The 23,842-nt window shown below is 41.2% G+C and overlaps 1 protein-coding gene across 1 annotated transcript in view; it reads right to left on the reverse strand.

Moving 5' to 3' along the window:
* Positions 1–3,361: 3,361 nt before the first annotated feature.
* The window catches only part of PTPRO (protein tyrosine phosphatase receptor type O), a 139,356-nt gene continuing 118,875 nt past the window's right edge, over positions 3,362–23,842 (reverse strand). Inside the window, exons 17-27 of the mRNA XM_058805432.1 lie at positions 21,241–21,324; positions 18,097–18,132; positions 17,062–17,143; positions 15,975–16,065; positions 15,396–15,472; positions 12,706–12,840; positions 11,179–11,301; positions 9,788–9,942; positions 7,786–7,921; positions 5,351–5,471; positions 3,362–3,784 (exon numbers count right to left, since the gene is read on the reverse strand). Coding sequence (XP_058661415.1) covers positions 5,367–5,471; positions 7,786–7,921; positions 9,788–9,942; positions 11,179–11,301; positions 12,706–12,840; positions 15,396–15,472; positions 15,975–16,065; positions 17,062–17,143; positions 18,097–18,132; positions 21,241–21,324 — 1,024 coding nt within the window. The 3' untranslated portion in view covers positions 3,362–3,784; positions 5,351–5,366. The remainder of the gene's footprint in view (positions 3,785–5,350; positions 5,472–7,785; positions 7,922–9,787; positions 9,943–11,178; positions 11,302–12,705; positions 12,841–15,395; positions 15,473–15,974; positions 16,066–17,061; positions 17,144–18,096; positions 18,133–21,240; positions 21,325–23,842) is intronic.

Genomic DNA, 23,842 nt, shown 5'->3' on the forward strand with positions numbered 1-23,842 from the left:
TGTTTAAGGTTCTGATACATCAAAAGTGTTTGAGGGAATGATTTTGAGATCCATCTCCCACCTCATTAAGCACCAACATTATATATGAGAAGTGCAAACAAGACGGAATCTCTATTGGCTCTGTGTTTAAATATTTCACAGACTCTAAAATTTCTACTGCAGCTATGTCAGCTTTTTGCTAATAAGTGCCTTTGGCTTGGCTCTATCTTTTTTTTTAATTTCTGAGTTGCTTAGGTTGCAACTTTGGCCTCTAACTACTTCCTAAGTTTTCAGACCAAAATGAAAATCAGGATATAAGTCTGTGCTTCTACTCCTTGGTAATATTTGCAGATTAAAAGAGGAGATGAGTGAAAATAGGGAGCCTTCCTAGAAGATTCCCAGTCCCCATTGGTGCCTGTCACAGCAGCAGCAAAGCTCAACCCACTCTGCTCCCATCCATGCCAAGAGCACTAACATTATTCTCTCACAAGAAATGGCTGAAATAACAGATTTTGCCTGCCTCAATGAAATTACAATTTTGATACAAGCCCTTAAAAATTAGAAGTGAGAGGCAGGTGGTTAAAGGAGGGAGGGCAGGAGCATTTTAGGGATAAGATGTTGATTATTTGATAGGAGAAATTCATCCTGGTGTAGGGAAAAAAACCCCCAAAACATTAAACTGAAATACAGCACAAGTAAGTCTTCCTGGCCTGTTCTTAATCTTTTGATGATGTTTGAAGAAAACACTTCTGAAGATCCAGGGCTCACCGCACAGGATGTGCTTGGAGAGGACACACTTCCAACACATGCTTCTTACCACTTCTAAGTACCTGATTTTACCTATTTTTTGCTTCCATGGCAGCACACACAGCATGAGACAAGGAGAAAAACCTGCCCTGGTTTCAGATAATGGTCACTCACAGCACAGAGCTGCTTTTGCAGACATCTAGAAGAGCAGCAGATCAATAAAGAGCATCAATAGTGTCAGCAGAGCCTTGGACATGAAGCCCATAATTCCAAATATCTATTACCAAACCTGAGGCTTCAGACAGCTTTACAGCTGTGATGACTGGAGGGTTTTACTTTAGCAGATGCTGGAAACCACATTAACATGAAGCATGAGTCCAAAACATTGTTCTTTTGGACTTACACTGAAGGTGTATGATGAGGCAAAGCCAAAATTGTGATGTGTCAATTCAGAATTAAAAGCTCTGCAGGAGTATTCTGAGCCACAGTGTCTTCCAGGCTCATTTATTGCTTTACTCATGCCCTGAATACTGGGAGAGGTGGTTTCCATTGCCATCCCACATGTCCACTGACACAGCTGTGTGGGGTAGGAAAAGGCATAATTCTGATGGAGTTTTCATTGTAATTGACTTTGTGATTAAATAGCTATTAAAGGAAAAACACACACCTGCTGCTGTGCAAATGGAAAAATTTCTGACACACATTCAAAACTGTCCAGTAAACTCAGGCTGCTCAGTGTCCTTTGCTACAGTGTGATTTTGGCGTCTTTGCAGCAATTTTGGACCCTGCCACGTTCAGCCAAGCTCCTGTTACAGCCAGCTCACACTGTGACATTGTGGGCTCAGGGAATGGTTTAGCAGTAACCTGCTCACCCTGCTCTGTGATACAGAATCAGCATGGGCTCAATGGCCAGCAGGAGGGAGGAGACAGCAGATGAGAAAGAATTTGTGGGTTGGTTTTTTTTTTTCCTCCAGCTAGTTGTCTAGAAGGATAAAAACACATTTTCTGAGTAAATATGTAATGAAAATCTGAAATGCCTTTTTTAAAAAAAGCATGGAGGCAAGGTCTAAATGGTCAAGTGCTCATCTATAATTCGGCTTTCTGTTCAGTTTAGGCTCTTTGCTGTTCCTACTGGAATGGCAGGCCCTCCAGCTGAAATTAGGGAGAAATGTGCACCATTGGAGCCTTTCTTGTTACCAGCTGGCTCCCTGAAACAAGGGGCCCTTCCCTTCTGCATCCACCTTGTGATTGGAGAAACAGCATCCCTGCTCCAGGACTGGGAGCAGTGGAAAGTGCCTGGAAACAGAAGAGAAGGGAAATGCATATCACACCCATTTAGTAATCAGCTGTTATTCCCTGTTTGTTTAGTACCCCTCACAAGGACCTGTTTTATCTGGGAATTATGTTAAGTCTATGCAGTTTTGCATAATATGCAGTTTTAAGGAAATTTTCTGCTGTAACCTATGCTATGAATAAGTAATTATCAAGTAAGTATGCACCTATTCACCTGCCAGAAGAAAGGAAGAAAAAAGAAAATCAGCTGAAGGAGATTATCAGGCTCCTGAGGGCAGCAGAGCTACTGCCCTACACCCTGGTGCCTGCCAGGTGATAGCAGAGCCAGAGTAAATGAAATATAAAGCATGTGCAGGTGTATTTTGCTGTTTTGCTGACAGTGACTTCTCCACAGGTAAGCAATCCAGTGTGTTTACTTCCAGTTCAAGTCTGCTTTGTTTACATTGAGTACCATTGCTGCTAACTTCCAATGAGGTGACACAAAGCAACAGGTTACAAAAAATGCCATCAAACATCCATTCTGACAGCATCCATGTTACAATACACAATGATGTACTGGCATTATACAAAGACCAGAAAAAAAATAATATATATAAGCTAATTATTTTGACTAGAACTGAAATGGACAGCGAAAAAGAAAAGAGCCCCCCACCCTACCCCAAAGGCCCTGCAGGAATCCATACTGACACTTTGGCAGCCTTGTAGCAACAAATTGAAAACCAGCCCTTCACATGCCAAAACCTTGTATTTGTAACATTGGAAATTCCTGGTTCAGGAAAAATAGTTATGTCCATTAAAGCACTTTTTGTGTTGGTTTTTGTTTTTTCTTTCCACCCCTCCAACCTGAACCAGCTTCACGTTTTTACAGAGGGTTAATAATTACTAAAAATAATGCATGAGTGAGGGGTATAGGCACCATAGACTGCTCAGACAGTTAAATGCTATATATGCTAAGATATCCCAGCTGGAAACTCAGCTGCCCTGTGATTAGATCCATCTAAAAAAGAAGCCTGATCAGTGGCATTACTGCAAAAAGGTTGGCAAAAAGAGCAATCCCTCTGCTTAATGAATGGCAGCCCAGTCAAGAACCGACCCCACCCTTCTCTCTGCTGCCCCTTTCAGCTTCACAGCTCGGATTTCTGCTGTCAGTGTGTTCCTTGTGCTCCCCATGGCCCCACATCCATCAGTGCTGTAAGGGAACAGTCAAATCCATCAAATCCATGGACCCAGCAACCCCCCCGCCCTCCCAGCCCCCTTCCACAATCTCCAGGTTTCTTCATGTATGTTCATGCCTCGCTATTCACTAATGAGGTATTATTAGATACTAACAATGCCTGCTCTCCTAGGGACAGACCAGTGACACATGAAGAAAGCTCTCCAGTCAACCATTAAAAAAATATTGCACTTACTTTAACCTTAAGCCCAACCTGCACAGGAAAAACAAAATTATGAAAGAAATTAACCAAAACCCCAACACTCTGGAGCAATCTGTCTTATGCACGTATAGTGTCTTTTCCTTCATGTTGTTTTAGCTGAATTTGGTCCAGTATTTAAAAAAAATGTCCAGAAATTAAACAGTTCAAAAGACACCGCAGGCTCGTTAAGGCTTTGTCTCCCCAGTGCTTCAGAAAGGTAAAAGTTTCTTTCCCTCATTGTCCATGCACTGCAGAGCAGTGGTCTCTCGTGGCACAGCACCTGCCCCTTCAAACCATCAACAGAAAATAAATCAGAAGCAAGGGAAGATGGGTGTGCTTCATGGTCTCACCTGCAACCAAACAAACAGAATGCTTTAGAGAGAAGAAAAGGAGATAAATGCAGTTTTTAGCATTTGTTTTACTGACCCTTCACTCAGTCTGGGACTGCAGGTCACCAGTACAGGGTAATGGGACTCAGATTAGACAGCAATCCTTAAACCAGGGGACAGTGAGGAAAACTGGGGCTCCTTTTGGCAGGGGGTGATGCACACAGGGATGAATAAATGCACATGACAACAGGAGACATGGCTGGGGTGCTGCCCTCAGCACAGCTCTCCACCAGCTGCTAGAAAAGCAGTTTGTGTCAGTCTGCAGCTTCCTTGTGGGAACCCAGGAAATTCCTCTGGCTGCCCTGGATGGCTCAAGCCCCTGCCCAGGGGGCTCAGAGACCTTGGCACACAGCCCAAGACCCCTGTGCCTTTGATTCAGTCCTTGGCAAAAACAATTACCAACCTCATATGAAGAATTACAAGCCACAAAAGTATAAGTAGAATGATAGTGAATCTATCACAGGGTGAAAAATAGATTTTTTGGGGGGTTTTAAAATAGGGGTTCAGGGGACAAGATGGAGGAATCTGGGTGTGTTCAGCATTTCTCCTTCTTGACCTCCATCTTCTGCTGTGATGGTGGCACTTTTGGGTTGGTTTAGAGTAGAAACTCACTGTCTAACATAGGTGATAGGTATTGGAAAGTAATTGTAAATACTGTACACAGAGTTTTTAGTATAAAAAGATAACACTGCCCCGGGGGCAGGCACAGTGCCTCTGTCTGACCTGCTGGATGGACCTCGGCAGGCCAGGAGAAAGAATTTCATAGATAAGACACAATAAAAAACCTTGAGACAGAGAAATGAAGAGCTCTGATTCCTTCTTCAATTACTGGGCTGGGAAAAGAGACTTTGTGACACATCTCAGAGTCACCCTGAGCAGCAGAGATCCCGAGACATCCTGCTCCACCCAAAAAAGGAGTGTTAAGGTTATGGCTGGGTTATTGCTGCCACCTAATGAACCAAAGCTTGGTAGCTTAAAGAGCAGTGACACATGCCCCCACAGCTTGTCCCCAGCAGCAAATATCATGGTCACAGCCTTTTGTTCTGCTCAGGCATGGGATCACTGGGAAAGTGACACCAACCCTTCACTAAAGCTGCTGGTGGTACCACTTGGAGAGCCTGCTGCTTCTGCGGTTTTAGATTTAGGAAAACATTTCCCACTGTTTCATGCCAGAGCTTTCTGGGTACCAACTCACCCTCCAGCAGAGCATCCCCAAGCCCCTGCTGGCCTTGGTAACCAGGCAAAATCCTTGTTTGAAAACAACTGGAGATATTCAGTTCTCCCTGCCTTTAATCCTTGCATGTCAGGACAAGTGGCACAGAATGCTGAGATGGCTCATCAGGAGTTTGGATTCTCTTTTTCTTTACACATGAGTGCGCCCATATATTCTTACAGTGCCATGGGAAGGTTATTTACTGTGACAGGCTGGATTATTTACTGGTTATTTACTGCGAGAGATGGATTTTCCCCTCACTCTCCATGTGAACAGGGAAGAGGAATAAGAAAGGCCAGGCTTGCCTGACTTACCACCTGTGACTCTGAACTAGGACTTGCTGACGTTCTCATATATGACATCACTGATGCAGAACTGCTGCTTCTTCTTTTGCCACATCAGCTGCACACACTGGTGGATAAAAATGTACTGCTCCTAGAAGAAAAGATCAAATAAAAGGGCATTTTTTGTACCCCAGAAGCATGACACAACCAGTTTGATGGGTCACAGTAGCAGCCTGCACAGCTCCATGTCTCCCAGCTCAGGCCTTCACAATGCGCAATCAGCTCTCAAAATAATAGTCCAAAATTGCTACAGATAGAAGAAAAATCCATGAAATACACTTGACACCATAATCACTTATTAATAACCTGAATGATGACAGAAGAGTTGAATCTGAGTTAAAGTCGGTCTATTTTACATTGCCTGAAAATAAATCAATTCCAAGAAAGGTACCTGGATACTTTATATGCAACAAATTGCACCCATGCCACATATGCACCTGAAATATTTTAATGATGTTCAGGTTTCTCAGTGTTTGACTTCTTTATCAATTAGAAGAAAAGCCCCATTTTGTTCACAGAGCAGTTAATTTGGAGAGCCTGGTTTCAATTCAGGATATTCCCCATTCTAAACCCTTTTTTGGGCCCATGCCATTTGTTTTTTTAAGCTGCTCATTGAGACACTGCCAAGTTTCCAGCATAGCAGACAATGTGAACTCAGGTGAGCTGTCAGTGGTTTCATATTTTGTAAGGAAAAACTGTTTGGTGGCCTCTGTGGCTGAGTGTCAGTGTCACTTGGTGACCTGTGAGGCCAGGTTTGGGCACTGCCTGCAGCAGCAGGAGCTCAGTTACTGCCCCTAACATCAGCCCCAGGCATGCAATGAGGTCCTACATGAAAAAAAAGAAATATTTAAAGGAAAAAAAAAACCCTACAAAAACCCACATCACCTCTGGAGTGCTAACCATGGCAGCTGAAATCAATCAACCATCAGGATTTTTTTCCTCTGGTGGAAAGGATCTGCTTTTGGATTAATACATTGATTTGTGATGAAAAGTGGCAGTTCGATAGGGATGATCCAGAATGCACTGAAAATTACTCTTTTTATCATTCCCAGATCCTAGTTGTCACTGCAGGTTTTCTTCCTCCTATCCTCTCCCTGCCACAAGTTTTTTCTTTGCTCCCAATTCAACAAACTTTGACAATACACAATCTAGCCTGAAAACAGTGATGGTGGCACTTCCAGCTGCATGGAGCTTGCTAATTTATACTGTGTGTCTAACCAAGGAAGAGTACAACAGGCATGAAATATTAAATATTTCCCTCATTACCAGGGGAACTGGGAAGGTTTAGATGCATAAAATCTTCTGCTTTGAAGAATGAGTTTGTGATTTTTTTTTTCCCAGTAAATATTGTCTATATATTTTTGTCTTAGAAAAAGAACTACCCAGTAGATATTTGGGTAGGGAGAGGGGCAAGGAGGGTGTCTGGCAGACTCACAATCCTTTTGTCTGTTTTGCTTGTTTGAAATTCCATTGTGTGATGAGCTGGATGATATCAACATGATACTTGAACAAGGCTGCCTGATACTGATATCATTTCATGAGCCATTAATCCCCTCAGCAAGCCCAGCTCTTTACAGTGTGGCTTGAAAGTTTCATATGTTAATCTCTTCTAATGCCTTGTTTGCATATTCATTTCACAGAAGGTGAGAATAACTCATTTCCTCTGGCAGACAGTGAGTGCAGATAAATCACCAAACCCACCTATGCAGCAGATTAATAATGTGACAACACCACAATGGAGATGAAAACTTGATAATATTGATTGATAGTGATTTTATCAAATGTTCAAGGTGTTGAATTTGCTGGCAACGTTGATGAGGGGAGAGAATGAGTGAATCTGACTGCATGCTCTTAGAAGGCTAATTTAGTATATATAATAATAGATAATAAATAAGAAATTAATATAAATAAATTAATAGCTATAATAAGAAATTATTAATAATTATTAATATATTATTATATTAATAATTATAATAACTTAATGTTAATTATATACAATTATTATATATGATCAATATTGAACTATACTAAAGAATAGAGAAAGGATACTTATAGAAGGCTTAACAAGCATGATAATGAAAACTCATGACTCCTTCCAGAGTCTGACACAGCCTGTGATTGGTCATTAAGTTAAAACAATTCACATGAAACCAATGAAACAATGACCAGTTGGTAAACAATGTCCAAACCACATTCCAAAGCAGCAAAACACAGGAGAAGCAAATTATTGTTTTCATTTTTCTCTGAGGCTTCTCAGCTTCCCAGGAGAAGAATCCTGGGCAAAGAGGATTTTTCAGAAAATATGATGGTGACATTCAGGATGAACAACAGTCATGAACATGCTGCGGAGGGGTATGAAATGGGCACAACAATACTGTCACAGTGCTGAAGCGAACAGCCCTTACCTCTGTCTGCACCATGGACATTCTGTAGGACCTCATGTCCGACACCAGCCCCAAAATATCCACGAACTCGTGGTCACGGATGTGCTGCAGGAGCCGGTCCAGGGCGATGAATGTTCCCGTCCGCCCCACGCCAGCGCTGCAACACACAGACATGCAGCTCATTCACACTGCAAAACTGCAAAACCAGGGGCACTGCAAAGGGCAGGAGTGCTGCAGCTGGAGCTATCAGATATGACTGATCTGAGGCCAGGCAGGCTGGTTGAGCTGATTTAGTGGCACACACCCCTTTGGTTGGGCAGAGTGGAGGCACTCACACACAGAATGTGCACACACAGCCTCACCCACCCTTAGCTCCCTGCTCTTCCTGCTGTCACTGCTCCCCTCACAGGCCTCATGAGACCCCTGCCACTCCAGGGGCTGGAGCCAGAGCTACAGAGACCTGCTCAGGAGCAATGGATGCCCAGAGAAAGTGGGGGTCACCCTGCAGGACTCAGCTCCACAGCTCTCCACACTGCCAAGCTCTTGGCTTGCAAAGACGCTGAACTACTGCAGTTCATCCTCAAAGGACAGCCCCCCAGTGATGCCTTGAGAAGGCTGACCTAGAACAGAGGCTGGATGGAGTTAAAGAATAAAGCAGGGATTTATTCAAAGGATGTCCTCCATGGATGCACCTTGGGCAGCACAAGAGCCCAGCCAGGGCTGCACCCAAGATGAACCAAAATGGTCCCACTCATGGGGTCTCTCCCTTGGATCAGTTCTGCTCCATTTGCCCCTTGCAGTTCATTGTCCCATTCCAGCTTCAGCCCAGGCAGTCCCACCCTGCTTGTTTTTCTCTCTCCAGCCCACGGGGTTTGTGCTCCTGGGCTGAGATTTGGGTCATTTGTCCTTAGTGCCCAGCTGGAGCAGGAATTGTTTTGTCTCCCTGCTCTGTGCACAGAGCTCACCATCCCCTAACACGAAGCTCAGACTCTCATGCTAAAGCAGCACAGAATGTGAAAAATAGAAAAGCTAAAACCTGAAGCATCACCAGAAGAGTCTGCACTCCAGGACTTCTGCCTTAGGAGCATGAGACAGAAATAGCTACCACTCAGCTGAAAATCTGCATTTTCCCCAAAGGAAAGCTTAGCAACTAGAAAAAACACACACTGCCTTCATTTAGGGATTCTAATGTGTGTACAATTCTTAGCACTGTAATTTCGCATGTGGTGTTTAAGTCAGATTTCACAGAGGTTTTACAGAGTTTCACACAGCAACCCAACACCTCACCTACTACTAAGGGTGTGTATCTTGGCAAAAGCTCTTTCTTCTGTTTTGTCATTCTTTTCTGAAAAGCCTTGAAAGTGTTTGCAATAATGTTTAACAGCTCATCTCAACACAGTTCAACATAACTGTCACAAAACAGGTCTCTAGTTTGGCTTTTGTAAATTTCTCAAATAAGATGAATACAACGGTATTTCTGACATGTTAATTGGACAGATCAACTGATAAATTCATTCTGTGCCTTCTTGAAAGTCTGAGAACAATTGCTGCAGGAGTTGATCGATACACTAATTCTCTGCCCTTCCAACTAATTTTCTAGCATTTTTATTTTTAATTTATGTGGTCTAAGATGCACAGTATAGTCTAAAAGTACTACCTGAAAATATCCTTCTTTGCTGCTAGAAGAATCCTCACTGAAAGAAAGAAATACTACAGCAGTTGCCCAGCTCTCTGATACTTGCTTCTGTTCCTCCCCAGAACAATTAAACAGTAAATACAGGGTCTGATTTCATAATATGATATATAAATCTCTCCCCTGGTTTATTGAGCACTTTTTTTTTGGCACTAAGACTCACAGAACAATATCCTCTATGAATTTCTCCATGAGGTCACAGGACAGAGCTGCATAACAGCAGAGAGAGCCACCCTCAGCCAACAGGTGAGCAGAACCCCAAACCCTCTATTTCTCATGGTTTCATTTAATGTCACACCTTGTTCTTGTGCTATTCCTTGAAGCATTTACCTGCAGTGTATGACCACGGGGCCTTTAGTCTTGGCTGATTTCTGCCTGACCATCTGCACAAACTGCAGGATGCTCTCGGCAGCGTTGGTGGTGGGCACGCCGTGGTCTGGCCAGGCCGTGAAGTTAAAATGCATCACGTCCTGCACCTCATCAGCCTGGTGGGACAAGCACAACAGCAGCACATCATCACACTCAGTCACACTGAGGGGCTTTCTTGACATTTTTTGGTTTTCTTTTTTTGCCTACATACAGCCTGAAAGACTGAAGCCAGCCAAAAAATTGGCAAAGAACAAACTAGTTAATTACAAAGTGCGGGGGGATACCAAGCCATCATTACCAAAACAACTTCCTGCTTCTGGGTTTGGGATTTGCTTTTTGCTTTGGTCCCTGTGGTAGTTCCATCTTTTTCTGCTTTTAAACCAAGAACTGTTGCATTTTTCAACTCTGAGCTTTTTTTCCCCGCTTTTTATTCCATTCCCTCTCCTTTTCTCATTTTGCCACAGGTAAAGAACAACACTGTTGGCAAGCAGTCAAACCTGGACTCTCAAGAGATTTTCAAGTTTAAAGAAAAAAAAACAAAAACAAAAAAATTCCAAAAAACAAAAACCCAACCCCCTTCCCCAAGTAAATCCCAAACCCCCCCAAAAAAACAAAAAAACAACCAACCAAAAAAAAAACCAAACAACAAAACAAAGGGAAGAAGAAAAGATTACCAGAGGAAACATTTAGGAAAAAAGCTCATTATCAAAAACCCCACATTTACAATGCTAAAAATTCTAGTGGCTTTAGATGAAGTAATCCTCAACACAACACATAAGGTCCTGGGTCAGTGGTGAGCTGCCAGTGCACAGCTTTTTCCACATCCCCTCCCTATCCCTAAACTTTCCTTCATGAGATGGTGCTGGCAATGAGCTGATGCAGGAAACAAAGGTGGAAGGAAAGTCTAAGGAGCTTTAATCTGGACACCACATACTCTCACTTTTGTTTAAATATTTTATAGGTAGCCATGATTATTGCAGAATTGCCCTTTTGAGAATTATTTTTAATTCTTCCATTGGTATTTTCAAGTTTTGAATAATTTATAGCAAGAAGGTGTGCTTGAGTTATAGAAAAGAAGGAATTCACACATTTGTTGTCAGTAATTATTGGTACCACAGAATTGTCCAGAGCTCTGGCGCTACTTTTGTTCCAGCTTTGCGTTTTGCTGAGAAATTCAGAGACAACGATTTTAGGGGAAAGTTTTGTGATTTCATCATTTGCCTGTGTGAAGTGAGGGTAAGGACATTGATCTCTCTTAGGTGTTTCCTGCTGAATGCCAGAAATAGACAAGAGTTAAAGGAAAGGATAAAGGCTGGACTGCAATCACTCCTTTGGCAGAGGGTTTCACTCACGTAGCTGATTCGGAAGCTGCGGTACACCCAGTCTGTGTGCTCCTCCTCGCTCAGCATCTCCACTGTGATATCCCCATAAGCAACAGGATCTTCTGTGAAAGGCCAGTAGTGGTCACATTTCACCTGAAATGTGGGGAAATCCAGGCATTTTTGTATTTATATAAAGATACACATATGGAAAGAAGCACATGCAAAAGAAGGCAGAACCTCGGGTTTAGCAATGCCTACAGCACTGCTCACTTGCTGCTGCAATAAGAGGAAATTCATCCTGCAAGAACTTCCAGTCTGACCATTCCCATTTAATTGTGGCCAACAGCTATTTATCAGTTTTCAGAAGGGCAGCTTCAGTGCAGTGAAGAATAGACAAAGAGTGCCTTTTATTATTCTTCCTGATAAAAAGGTCTAAACGGAGCAAAATGCTGGGAAAGAGAATGTGCATATAAACCCCCCCAAATTATATTCCAAATATTTCTATTACAGTATCAAGGGAAAATGTAAAGCTAGAACTTGTATTTTATAATTATTTAAACTTAAGAGTGCAGAATCATAGAAGGTCTGAGGTTGGAAGGTTCCCCTGGAGGTCATCCTGTTCAAGCCTCTCCCCTCTCAAGCAGTGTTACCTAGAGCCAGCTCTTGACCATGTCCAGGTGACTTTGGAATATCTCCAAGGATGGAGACTCCACAAGCTCTGGGCAACCTATCCCAGACCTCAGTCCCCCTCACAGTAAATAAGTGTTTCCTTTCTTCAGAAGGAATTTACTGTGTTTTTTTAATTTGTGCACATCACCTCTTGACCTGTCACCGGGCAAGTCGCCACTAAAGGAGTCCCTCATTTCCTTTCCCTCCCATCAGGTATTTGTACACAGTGACAAGACCCCTGGAGCCTCCTCTTCTCCAGGATGAAGAGTCTCAGCTCTCTCAGTCTCTCCTCATGTAAGAGGAGAGGCTTCATAATAACATCAGGGGAGGTAAAAGGGCAGAAAAGGGTGAAGAAAGTCAACGACCTGAGGGGTCATCAAAGAAGTTCAAAGAGGGTGGAGGAAGGTTAAAGAAGGTCATGGAAAGTCAACAGCAGAGCAGGTCAGGGAAGGTCAAGGGAACGTCAAGGTTCAAGAGAAGGTCAAGGAAAACCAGGGAAGGTTGAAGAAGGTCAGGGAAAGTCAAAGAATGTTGAAGAACTTCAGGAAAAGTCAAAGGAGGTCAAAGAAAATCAAACAAGGTCAGAAAAGGTAAGAAGGGGACAAAGAAGGTCAGGGAAGGTCAGGAAAAGTCAATGAAGGTGCAGCAAGTCAGGGAAGGCCCAAGAAGGTTAATAAAGGACAAAGAAATTCAAGAAAGGTCAAAGGAGGTCAGGGAACATCAGGGAATGTCAAAGAAGGTCTTGAAGTGGGAAGGTAGATACCATTCCAGGGCTGGTTGTGATGTTGCCTTGTGATCAGAAATAATGCAAAGACATTGACTCAGCATAAAAAAAGCTCTTTTTCAGAGTGGTTTCATTTACACCACACACAAGATTGTGTTACATACCCGTCTTTTCTCATTGCACTGAGTGAGCATAACGATAATTTGTGATTTTTGCTGGAGAACCATCTTCCAAAAATCATTCCTAGTTTCTGGCAGTGGTCCTTGGGTTGCAATGTACTCCTGGGGTGAATTATAACCCTAAAATACAAAGAGATGGGTCCTGCTTACCAACATGGCTACTGCTTCAGAACATGTTTTTTTCACATTTTTTTTAGCTTGCCCAAGTCAAATTTGTACTTCTAAAAGTGATTTTTAATATAAAGAAATTAATTTTTTTTGTATTTATTTTGTGATGCCAACTTTTGCTAGATTTTGATGTTCCCAAAGTATAAACAATATAAAATGCAGAAGTTAAGGCTGTTACCACATGAATCATTTGCCCAGAGAGAAAAACGCCACATTAAAAAAGCAAGTAATAAAAGCCCTAAGAGAAAGTTACAGCTCCTTCCAGATTATGTAATTTTAGGGTTTGTTTAGTTATAGGCACAAAACCAGTTACAGATGCCCAGTCTGCTCATCCCAAGCAGTGCCTGTGGTGATTTTCAGTCACTGGTGTCAATGGAACAGAATTATAGACATGTGTTTATGTCATGAGGTCTTAAATTAATAAAATATTAATTAGATTTCTGATTAAAATAATAGAGAAGATGATGAGTCAATGCCCTTAACAGATGCTAAGATGCTTCATTTGCATGTATTCCCTTTCCCATACCTATCAACATGATTTTAGTTGGAAAGATTCCTTTCTCCTCTCCAAAATCAAAAGACTGTTATTAGGACTATAATAAAAAACCACAGAATGACCCTTTTGGCATGTGCTATAACCATATTTGCTGAGATTGTATCATCAAAACTGCATTTGGAAAGTAATTTTATATTCCTAGCAAGAGCAAAAAATACATCCAACACACAGCATGATCCCATGCAAATTGGGCAATTTCTGTGGCACCACTGTATGTGGATCATAACATTATTTGTGATTTGGGAGCACTTTCATCAAATGGCTTCCTCCAGACATCTCTGCAAACGAGCTCAATCCCAGTTTTGTGCACTACACAGAATTTGCTGCCTGTTCTGTTCTTGTCTGACCCAAGTGACAAACCCCTGTTAGTACAGGGATAGATCACCCCTGGTTTCTGGGTTTGGAGGCAGTGGAGCACTGATTATCAGGAAAAGAACAGCATTACCATCACGTGTCTATCCCAGTTTCCATGGTCAGCACTGGACTAGAAGCAGAACTAAAGAGATGCAAAGCAGAACTGAACATCTGAGAGGGGCTGCTGCTTGAGATCCTGTTATCCCCAATCCCCTGTGACAGAAGTTTGTGACGGTGTTCTCAGGGGTTCTTGGATGAGGGAAGAGATGAGGATCTGACTCAATGTTTCAGAAGGTTTGATCTATTATTTTATGATATATATTACTTTAAAGCTATACTAAAAGAAGAAAAGGATTTCATCAGAAGGCTAGCTAAGAATAGAATAGGAAAAAATGATAACAAAGGTTTGTGGCTTGGCTCTCTGTCTGAGCCAGCTGACTGTGATTGGCCATTAATTAGAAACATCCAACATGGGCCAATCACAGATGAACCTGTTGCATTCCACAGCAACAAATAATCATTATTTACATTTTGTTCCTGAGGCCTCTCAGCTTCTCAGGAGGAAAAATCCTAAGGAAAGGATTTTTCATAAAAGTTGTCTGCGACAGAAGTTTCCTGTGCTGTGCATCCTGGAAGGTTTTCCTTTCCTGCTTTTTGCAGTGTGAGTGCTCAGCTTCGTGCCCTGGACACAGAGAAGCCAAGCTCAGACATTTGGCTCAACACTGCACACTTGGGCAGTGCCAGAGTGACAGAGAAGTGGCTCCAGTGACTCATCCAAGGGCTCCTCCGTTCTCCATAACGCTGGCTCAGCTCTCTCCAGCACAGCCAGGCTCAGCTCCATCCACAGCCAGACTGCAAAAATGCTCATTTCTCTGTGAAAGATCTCTTCCTAAAGGGCTGCAGTGACCATGCAGAGCAGCCCAGGGAATTCTTGCTCTCCAGCCCTCACTGAGCCACACCACAAAGGTACCAGAGGGACAAACCCTTGTGCCATTGCAGGGATGAGCCTGAGTGACTGCAGGGGAGAGTGGAGAGAGCTGACGAGCTTTCAGCCAACCCCCAGTGTCAAAATATTTGCCTACAGCTCTGTGTACACTGTGTAATTATCCTGGAACCGTGGGTGCTACCCCTGGTAAGTGTGTGCTCCCTGCCAGGTGGAGGGAGGAGCAGGGGAAGCACCAGGGAGGAGGCAGAAAGCAGAAGTTCTCTCCACACACCATCTGGGCTGTGTGCATTTTGTGCATTTGGAGTGTCTGCCTTAGCTCTTTTCTTCCATGTGCAGTAGAAATCTAGAAAAATTCCTCATTTGAACTTCTATATTTCACCTCGCTATCTTAAAAGGCCACTGAAACATTTTAACATTTCCTGCTCATTTCCATACCAGTCCAATCAAAGTCTCACAAAGATTCACAGCTACTGCAACAAAAACCTCCACCCTTTTTTTTTTTTTTTTTTTTTGCTGTTCCATGTAGGCAAAATATTTGGAAGCTGAAGGAGATGCTGAAAACATGACAGAGCTTCCAGGAAATGCTGTGTTATTTTCATTTTCATGGGCCCAGCTCTGCCTGGTGTGCAGGACACTGAGCTCTGTACTCACAGGGATGTAGTTGGCATTGATGTAGTCAGAGCCCTCCTCTTCATTCATTGAGACTAAGCGGACACGACTGAAATCATCTGTGAAAGGAAACAGAAATTGGGGAAAAAAATCACCTCTCAAATATGGCTCTCATCTCCAACTAGGTAGAATTTAAATTAGCCCTATAGGAATGACCAAAAATAATCTGTTAAAAAATAGAAAATTCTTGTATTGACTAAGAGAGCTATGTTTGCTTCGGCAAACATGGACACACCATCATTAGTGTCCTGCAAACACCCCCTCCAAGTGCTGTCCTTTGGGCTCCCTTAGGCTTCATTAAAATCATAAGAGAAATACAGTAACACTACTCAGCAGCATAAAAAACCTTGTGTTTCTTACCTCCAAGCTCTTGCCATGATAAACATTTCCAGGAAGCTACATCTAACATAAAAACAACCCTTGCCTGGTTCTCTGCAAGAGCAGGATTGTAGAACAGGCTTTTACCAGCCTTACAAAAATCTCCTGATTCTCCAGTTTTCTTATTGGAGCTCTTCTTTCCCTCTCTGGGGCTTTCAGCAGGATTTAGTGTGTTGCACTTACAGGGCAGGATATTTGTGTAGCGATTCTTGCAGCGATTCATGGGGAGATCAGCAGCAAAGTGGGGGATGTCCAGCCCAATCAGCTTTAGCTCCTGAGATGACAGAAAGGAAAATGCCAAGGTCAGCCTCAAAAACACTCAGGGATCACCCTTGTGATCACTTGTGGCAGGTAGCAGAGAGGAAATGCTCATAAATCACTTTATAAATTGACAGCAGGACGACAGATTGTCTTTTATTTGATGAGTTGGGCTCCAAGCAGCTGGAGAGCAGAGCTGGGCTTTCTCCTCCTGACGTTGCCAACACATTGATGCCATCCCAGAGTTGGGACTCAGCATTGCTCCTCCCTACCCACACTCACTGTCAAACCAAAAATCCTGTCAAACCAGGGGCTGGCTAAGTTATTTCTGTGGTGGCATCTGCCCCCCTTAAAGAGGATTCTTGAAATCTTCAAGTGGGTTTCAGTCCTGGGGAAATGTTTGGAAGATCTTTTTAGTCATCATCTTCAGTAGTTACATGTAATATATGGTGCATCAGGGGAATCTGCTGTCAGGAAGGGATCATGGAAACACCGAGTGCTCCCCATTTAAATCTTTGGGAAGATTTTCCATCTTAAATCTTTGGGAAGCAGCCCCAGGATAGGGATGGGATTTAGTTTTATACTACTAAACTGACTTTAAATTTTGACTAATTAAGACAGTGCACCTGAACTTCCTGAGAGAAATCTCCTTGCTCTTATAGATATTTCTGATGCTACTTCCTGATTTCAGTGCTTCCTCTCAAATTAAGGACATTAAATAAACAAAATAAGGCCATTAAAATCCCAAATTAAATTCAGGCTGCCAGCATGCCCTAAACTTAAAGCAAGTGTGTTTTTTCTGACAGTTAACTCACATTGAATGTGAGAAGCCACTCCAATCAGCTCAATAAATGCAGGATTTAACAAAACCAAGCTCCACTTCTAAATTCTGCAGAATTAGAAGGAAGTGAAGCTGGCCCACCCAGCAACAGCTCAGATCAACCAACATAGTAGCATGCCACGCTAAACATCTTGAAAAAGCTGATCTGGGCAAGAATCCTCAGAGTTTTACCTCGAATTGCAGAGAAAATTTATAATCGGAGTCTTTGGCCATATCCTTGATGTATCCATCAAAATCGTCCAGCTGGACAGGGCTTTAAAAGAACAATACAGAGAAATTAGGTTAAAAAAAAATCGGATTTTTGTAGCACTTTTCATTCCTTTCCCCCAGAATACTTTCAAGTCATGAATATCCATTTGCAGCTTTTAATGCTAGAGAGAAATAAGGACAAACCTTGTGGTTCAGGGTCACCCAATGGTGGGTGTGTTACATTTTGGATGCCACTGCCCTGACTGCTTTCTCTGCTGGCTTTGACAACTACACACATTTGTAATTATAGAGAGATAGTGGCTAAAAAAAGGTGGTCTGTAACTATACAAAACCATGGAGAGTTTCAGTAGGTAGGAATTAGCCTTGATTTAATGACTCCCCTCTTTCCACACCTTTTTTTGCCAGGTGAGATCTATCTGTTAGTGAGGCACAGCCCCTGAACACAACACAGAAATAATTAGGCTGATGCTGTGAGTAACGAAACACAGGTAAACAGCTCCCCTCTCCTAATTACCATACTCTAATTTACAAGCTACTGGAGCATGTACACAGTAATCTTCTCATTTACTTGGAGGCAATATGCCCATAGGAACCTGTCTTATCACCACTCAATTACTCCTGTTTACCTGCCAGCATTAATGATCTGATGTTCTATCAACAACTGTAATGAGAGCCCCATGTCAACAGGGAAATGTCACTGCCAACAAATGCATCCCAGATTTTTCACCATTTGCAGTTTTTAACTAAGGATAAGCTCTGCTGAAATTACTAAGTTGGATAATTGATCTTTTCCCTGCTGACTGATTTTGTATGTTTTACTGCAATCTGTTGAGCAGAACAGTTTTTGTCCGATTTGTGTTTGCTTTCTGCTTTCAGGTATCTCTCTTGGGATATGTCTATCAAGAAGTTTTCTGTATTTGTAAATAAAATACCACTATGCCGTGATGTCTATTTAGTCTAAGACTTATTCCTTTAAATATCAAAAAAGTTACCTACTTGGTCAGCTTTCTCTTCTTTAATCCATTTTTACTCCTGAAAAAAAAAAAAAAGAAGTTTTAAAATTCATACTTATGAATTAAAAGTTCATTAAACAGTCGTACAACCTTTATTCAAACACAGCACTTATTTAAGAATGTGTATTTTTTCATCATACTTGGGAAGAGATTGATAATAATAACTTATAATAATTTTAAGCTGATAGCAAGATTTCTATTGAGTCCAGTGGGATGCACATCCCATTCTGTGGCTCTGGGAATGGGATTTGCCATTGCAAAGGAAAATCTGTGCCCAGGAAAAGCCATGGGTCCCCCATAAACCCTGACCCATTGGCTCTGGGTGGGCTGGGGCTGAGTCCCCAGGGCCTGAGCCTGGAAAATTGGATGTCAGCCCTGGAGAGCACCTGGGAATGAGAAGCATCTGCTGGGTAAAGGGACAAGAACACCCCTGGAAAATTCAGGAAAAGGTGAAGGAAAAAAGAAAGGGCCTGTCTCCTAACCTGCTTATGATGATAAATGAAGCCAATGGCAAATATCCTACTGACCTCAGCGGGACTCCAGCTTAAACCTTAGATAATTTAATTGACTTTAAACAGCTGGAGATAATTGTGCCAGTCATGTTAAACAATGATTTATGGCTGATGTGATTCACTAGCCACAGTTGTGAGTAGGTTTTTGAGCGTGTTAAGCAGTAAACCCCAAAGGATTGGATTTAAGAACTGCACTACACCAGCTACCACTGGGTGGATTTCTGGAGGGGGGGGTGTGTGTTCATTTTGTTGTTGCCAAAAAGAAGTTAAGCAACAAAAAAATTTAATAGACAAAACAAACACCCTGGAATTACTTGGCTAGAGGTCTAAAAACACTGATCTGTGTTCAATCAGCCACAGAGCTCAAATAGATTCTTGCTTACTCAGAAGGAATTTTAATAGTGTCAGTTTTTAATTCCTGGGCATTAAACAATATCTGTTATTTTTACACATTATAATGATGCCATTTTAAATCTCATGGTGATATGAAAATTATGTCTGGATCACTTGGTTCACTGTTTCAATTAGTAAATTAAAGACAAGACTTTTAAATTCTAAATAATGGAATTATACAGAAAGAAATAATAAAAAGCAGAATATTTTTATTTTTCTACCTAGTTTAGAAGCTACACTAAAAACAAATAAAGGACTACTTTCCAAAATTAAATTTTACAAAATATTCAGTTTCTGGAGCAGCCACAACCTGCAATAATTTTGTTATTTTTGTCAAAGTACATTTCCATTTAGATGAGGATCTTTGCCTGCAGAATTAACAAGAGCTATGGCAATACCAGCTTTATACTAATGTGGAGATTAAATATTATAAACCCCTTCAGCCTATCATATTATCTGTACATTCATATGTACTGAACACCTAAACTAGTGGTATTTATTTTCCATCTTTGAAGATTTTTTTTCCAGTGAAATCTTAACGTTAATTCCACTAAATTATTCAACACACCTCTATCCCCTGTGACTATGGTAAACCTTTTAATGTCAGGCACATAAGAATTAATTTGAAAACGAAAAAAAAAAGACAAAATGTCTTAGCTCTTAATAGCTCTTTATGATGGGAATGCCTCTAAGAACGCTTCTCCAAGGAACACTTCAAGAAGCAATAAAACAAATGATTGACAAACATTTCTCAGCAAGAATTTTGTGTGCTTTGATGGTCTCAAGAGGCCTTTGTTTCTCAGCATTGCAATTGTTTCCTGAATGTTCATAAATGTTTTAAACCAGCTTATGTGCAAAACAAAAACATTTGAAACATGAGCTGGTGTTTTCATCTGTTATTCCATTTAGTCTACATATTAAAATACAAAGAGAGGGATTAATCTCATCTCATTCCACTTCAGCTCCTGTAAACTTAATCATGCAGACTGAAATAGGTAGATTGATGGAAGGGGAAACCTCTGAAGAAAGATAGGCACCTGGAGAGGTGAACGAATGAATAATAAAAGAAAAAAGGCAGAGGGACAAAAGATGACAACATTTTTGCAGCAGTGCCATTCACAGCGGCCACTCTGGGCTTCTTGACCAGCTGAGAGAGCTCCGTGTGACTTCCAAAATAACCACCTGATGCCTGAGGTTTTAGCTCTTATCTTTTTCAGATTCTGTGCTGCTTTAACTCACATTTCAAGGCCCACTGAAAATTTGGATGGGTTTTTCTACAGACTCACTGTAACTCAAGGAAAATCAGTCTCAAAAATCCCTGTGCTGAAGATGCTGATGGCTGCCTACCAGGGCTTTGGTGCCTCATGGTAAGACCAGGGAAAATGATAGGGAAATAAAATCTTAACCTCAGGACCACCTTTTTTGTAAAACCCTAAAACTTGGACCTGAGAGCATCAGGAATGTAAGTTTCTTAAGTTTATATTAATTAGGCAATTTTGGGTCATAGATTATTATAATTATTTGTTAAATGGCTTGTAAAACAATTCTGGTCCTAAGAGGAGTGGCTTTGTTCGGTTTTTGAAGAAACCAATCAGGTGTTTACTAAATCCTTATTAATTATTTACAGACAGTAATAAATATACCCACAGTATTAAATATACCCACATACACAATATGTGCACACAGTGACCCTGTTTTTACTCTTTGGGACTCCTAGTTGTATCCATTCTCAGTGAACTGGTTTTATTTCAAAAGCAAAGCTTTTACTGACATCAGGAGGGCGTAAGAGCACCTTTGAAAAACAAAAGGATTTGACATCACACACCAAACAGGTGAGGCACAATCAAGCAGTTTTAGTAATAGAACAGCAGCAGCAGCAGAAGTCAGTGCCAGGCAATGAACATGTAAATAACCAGGACAGAAGAAGTCAGGACTTGTCATGAAGCAGCAAAAATTGCAAAGACAGCAATGAGATGGATATGATGACCACTGTAAGATTAACTTTTTAATACCAAAATGGGTTGGAGAATAAGCAGACAAACCAGATGAAGCAGGGTAGCAAATACTTTGATACCCACATCCTCGCCAGTCCATGTTCCAGTGCAAAATTTTATCTCTAAAAGCTTTGACCCATTTGAGAACAAAGGTACCACACATTTTTCATGTCATAGTAATTCACATTGCTTACACATTGCATATGGAAAAACAAGTAAATCACTTACCAAGGATTAACATAAAATGCCAAAAGATAATCAGTCCAAAGGCATGAGGGTAGCAGAGTTAGGAAAGCAAATACACTTCTACGCCTGTGAGCATTAATAAATAACATACATAAAGATGAAAAAGTGAGGAGAGTTAGTAAGACAAACAGAAATCAGGAGATCAGCAAATTCTATTTTAAAAATCAACTAAACTCATAAATCCTACTTCTTACTTACTTCCTAATAATATTATTAGCATCCCTAGAATTTTTCCTCCTCAACCTGAAGGACTTTCAGCTATCCAACACAAAATTCTATATGGTTAAAATAACTATGTCTTATCATATTGATTCAGGCCTGTTATTCCTAATTTTCAGAGAGTAAAGGGGGTAGGAAAACATCATTAACAGATTTCCAGCCATTGCATTGGTGGTATTAAGCCTACTTTCAATGTTTTGAGATATTCAGTACTGATATGGTTTGTTTTTATCACATACATAATCTCCCATGTTTGTTCCTGCAAGTGATCCTGTGAATATCAGAAGATCTATATCAGAGAGAAATTCAGATGCTTCCAACATCTCTTAATACCCTCTATTGAGTCAGATTTCTCAAGGCAGCCCTATAATACTTTGCAGAGTGCTTTAAATTCTTTCCTAGGTTTTCATCTAAACATTGCTTGAACAGTTCTTCTAATTCTGCTTTCTATGAATAACCATCTACAGCAGATTTTACTATGGCTAAAGGAAACATGAGTACAAAATCATTCTAAACTCCTGAATTTGTAAGCTGGTTCTGTGTGTATTAATTCAGGAAATCCACTCAATCCTGTTCTATCTATTGGTGAAATAGGCTTCAGGTATTTTGCAAATATGAAAAACTCATGGAACTTAAACAAACTTGGCTCCAGTAAAATGTTTGTTTGTTTTTTTAGTCAAATACACCCTCAGGGTGTTTTTCCCCATCAGAAAATCTGCTGCCTTAAAAGTGATACCACCCTTCTGCAGCTGTTCTAAAGAGGAAATGCAAAGTTAAATTTTCTTGTTTGGTACTCTTTGCTCTTATGAAGCTGGTAGATACTGTGTTTCCCTGATAAATAAATCATGTCAAATTGAATCATCTCTAATCTCAGTCTTCCAGCCAGTGAGGAAATCTTCTGCCCATGCAGTGAAAACTCCAAGTTATGCTTTAATGAGTTTTGCTGCTGCGGAGGAAATGGGCAGTGCACTTTCTGCAGGGCACCTGCCCCAGGCTTTGTAGGATTTGTGAGGCTCAGCCAGAGGCAAGAGGGTCAATTATACACCACAATAATGCAGAATCAGACTGTGGCATTCACATCCTCTGAACAGAGAGACAGATAATTCTCTCTCACAGTTTTTTTCCTGGAGAAGCTCAGAGAGAAGAAGAAAAAGCAGTCCTTATCTCTACTCGATGCTCCTGTTGTTTTCGCGCATGTGGAATGTGTTAGGAAGATTGGGTACCTGAAGGGATTCGGTAACTGGATTCTGGTGATGGTTGTTTATATTAATAAACCAATCACTCAAAGTTGTGTCCTTACTGTCAGGAGACAGTCAAGAGTTTTCTTTAGTATCTAATTTAGTATAGTGTAATAATATAATGTAATATAATTTTAATAAAGCATTTTTTCAGAATTCTGAGTCAATGGAGTCAGATGCCAACCATTCACTGTGTTGGGGTCACTGAATTCAATATCAGACCCTTAAGGCTCATTTGTTGTTTGAGTTTCCATGGGACTGGACTGAGGATGAAATTTGGCACAGATCTCTGGTGCCAGAGAGGTTTCCATTAGGCTCTGGAGAGAGAAGTGATGATGTTGCTGGAATACTTCTCCTTCCTTTGAGAAGCTCCACATGAGGCTTTTACTTCCTCTTGCCTGCAGAGGCAGAAGGAATTATTCAAGCCTGGACTTATTTCATTGCCAATACTCACAAGAATTTTCCACACTTTATCAAATCACTGGCTAACATGCTTGCAAACTGATTTATATTCACAGAATAGGAGCTCTGACAGCTAAAGCAATTTATTTTATTCAACATATGAAAAATGTGTAATTGCCTAATAAATACAATACTGTTTTTTTCTGCAATCATGTAGTCCTTCACATCCTGCTCAGGCTTACAGAACAACTTAATTAAAAGGAGGAGATGCAGAGATTGCTCAAACCCTGAAAAGTCAGGTGAGCTTCCCTTAGGAATCAGTGGATATGCCCATGGCTCCCTGACTGGATCCCTGGAATGAGCCAATCCTTCTCTCTGTTTTTAGGGCCGAATTTCCCACCTGGCTGCCTTGATGGATTGTGAATCTGCTCTTGACATTAGACAACAGAGGCACACAAAACAACTCTCAGAGAAATAAGGACCATAAGATACGGACACACTGCCTTCAGGTACAAAAGTTTGTGGAGATATTAAGCAGGAATACTTTCCTCAGTTTATATTTTTATAACTTAATTTATGTATGTATACATATATGCATATACACACTGACATACACATGTATGCTAAATCAAGCAAGAACCTTCACTTTCACATCCAAACCTATTAATTCCCTTCCCATTAAAAAAGAAAAAAGAGCCTTTTATGGTTTTAATAACATCTGTTGC

This window comes from Ammospiza caudacuta, chromosome 5 (assembly GCF_027887145.1).
Source record: "Ammospiza caudacuta isolate bAmmCau1 chromosome 5, bAmmCau1.pri, whole genome shotgun sequence".
NCBI classification, from domain to species: domain Eukaryota; kingdom Metazoa; phylum Chordata; class Aves; order Passeriformes; family Passerellidae; genus Ammospiza; species Ammospiza caudacuta.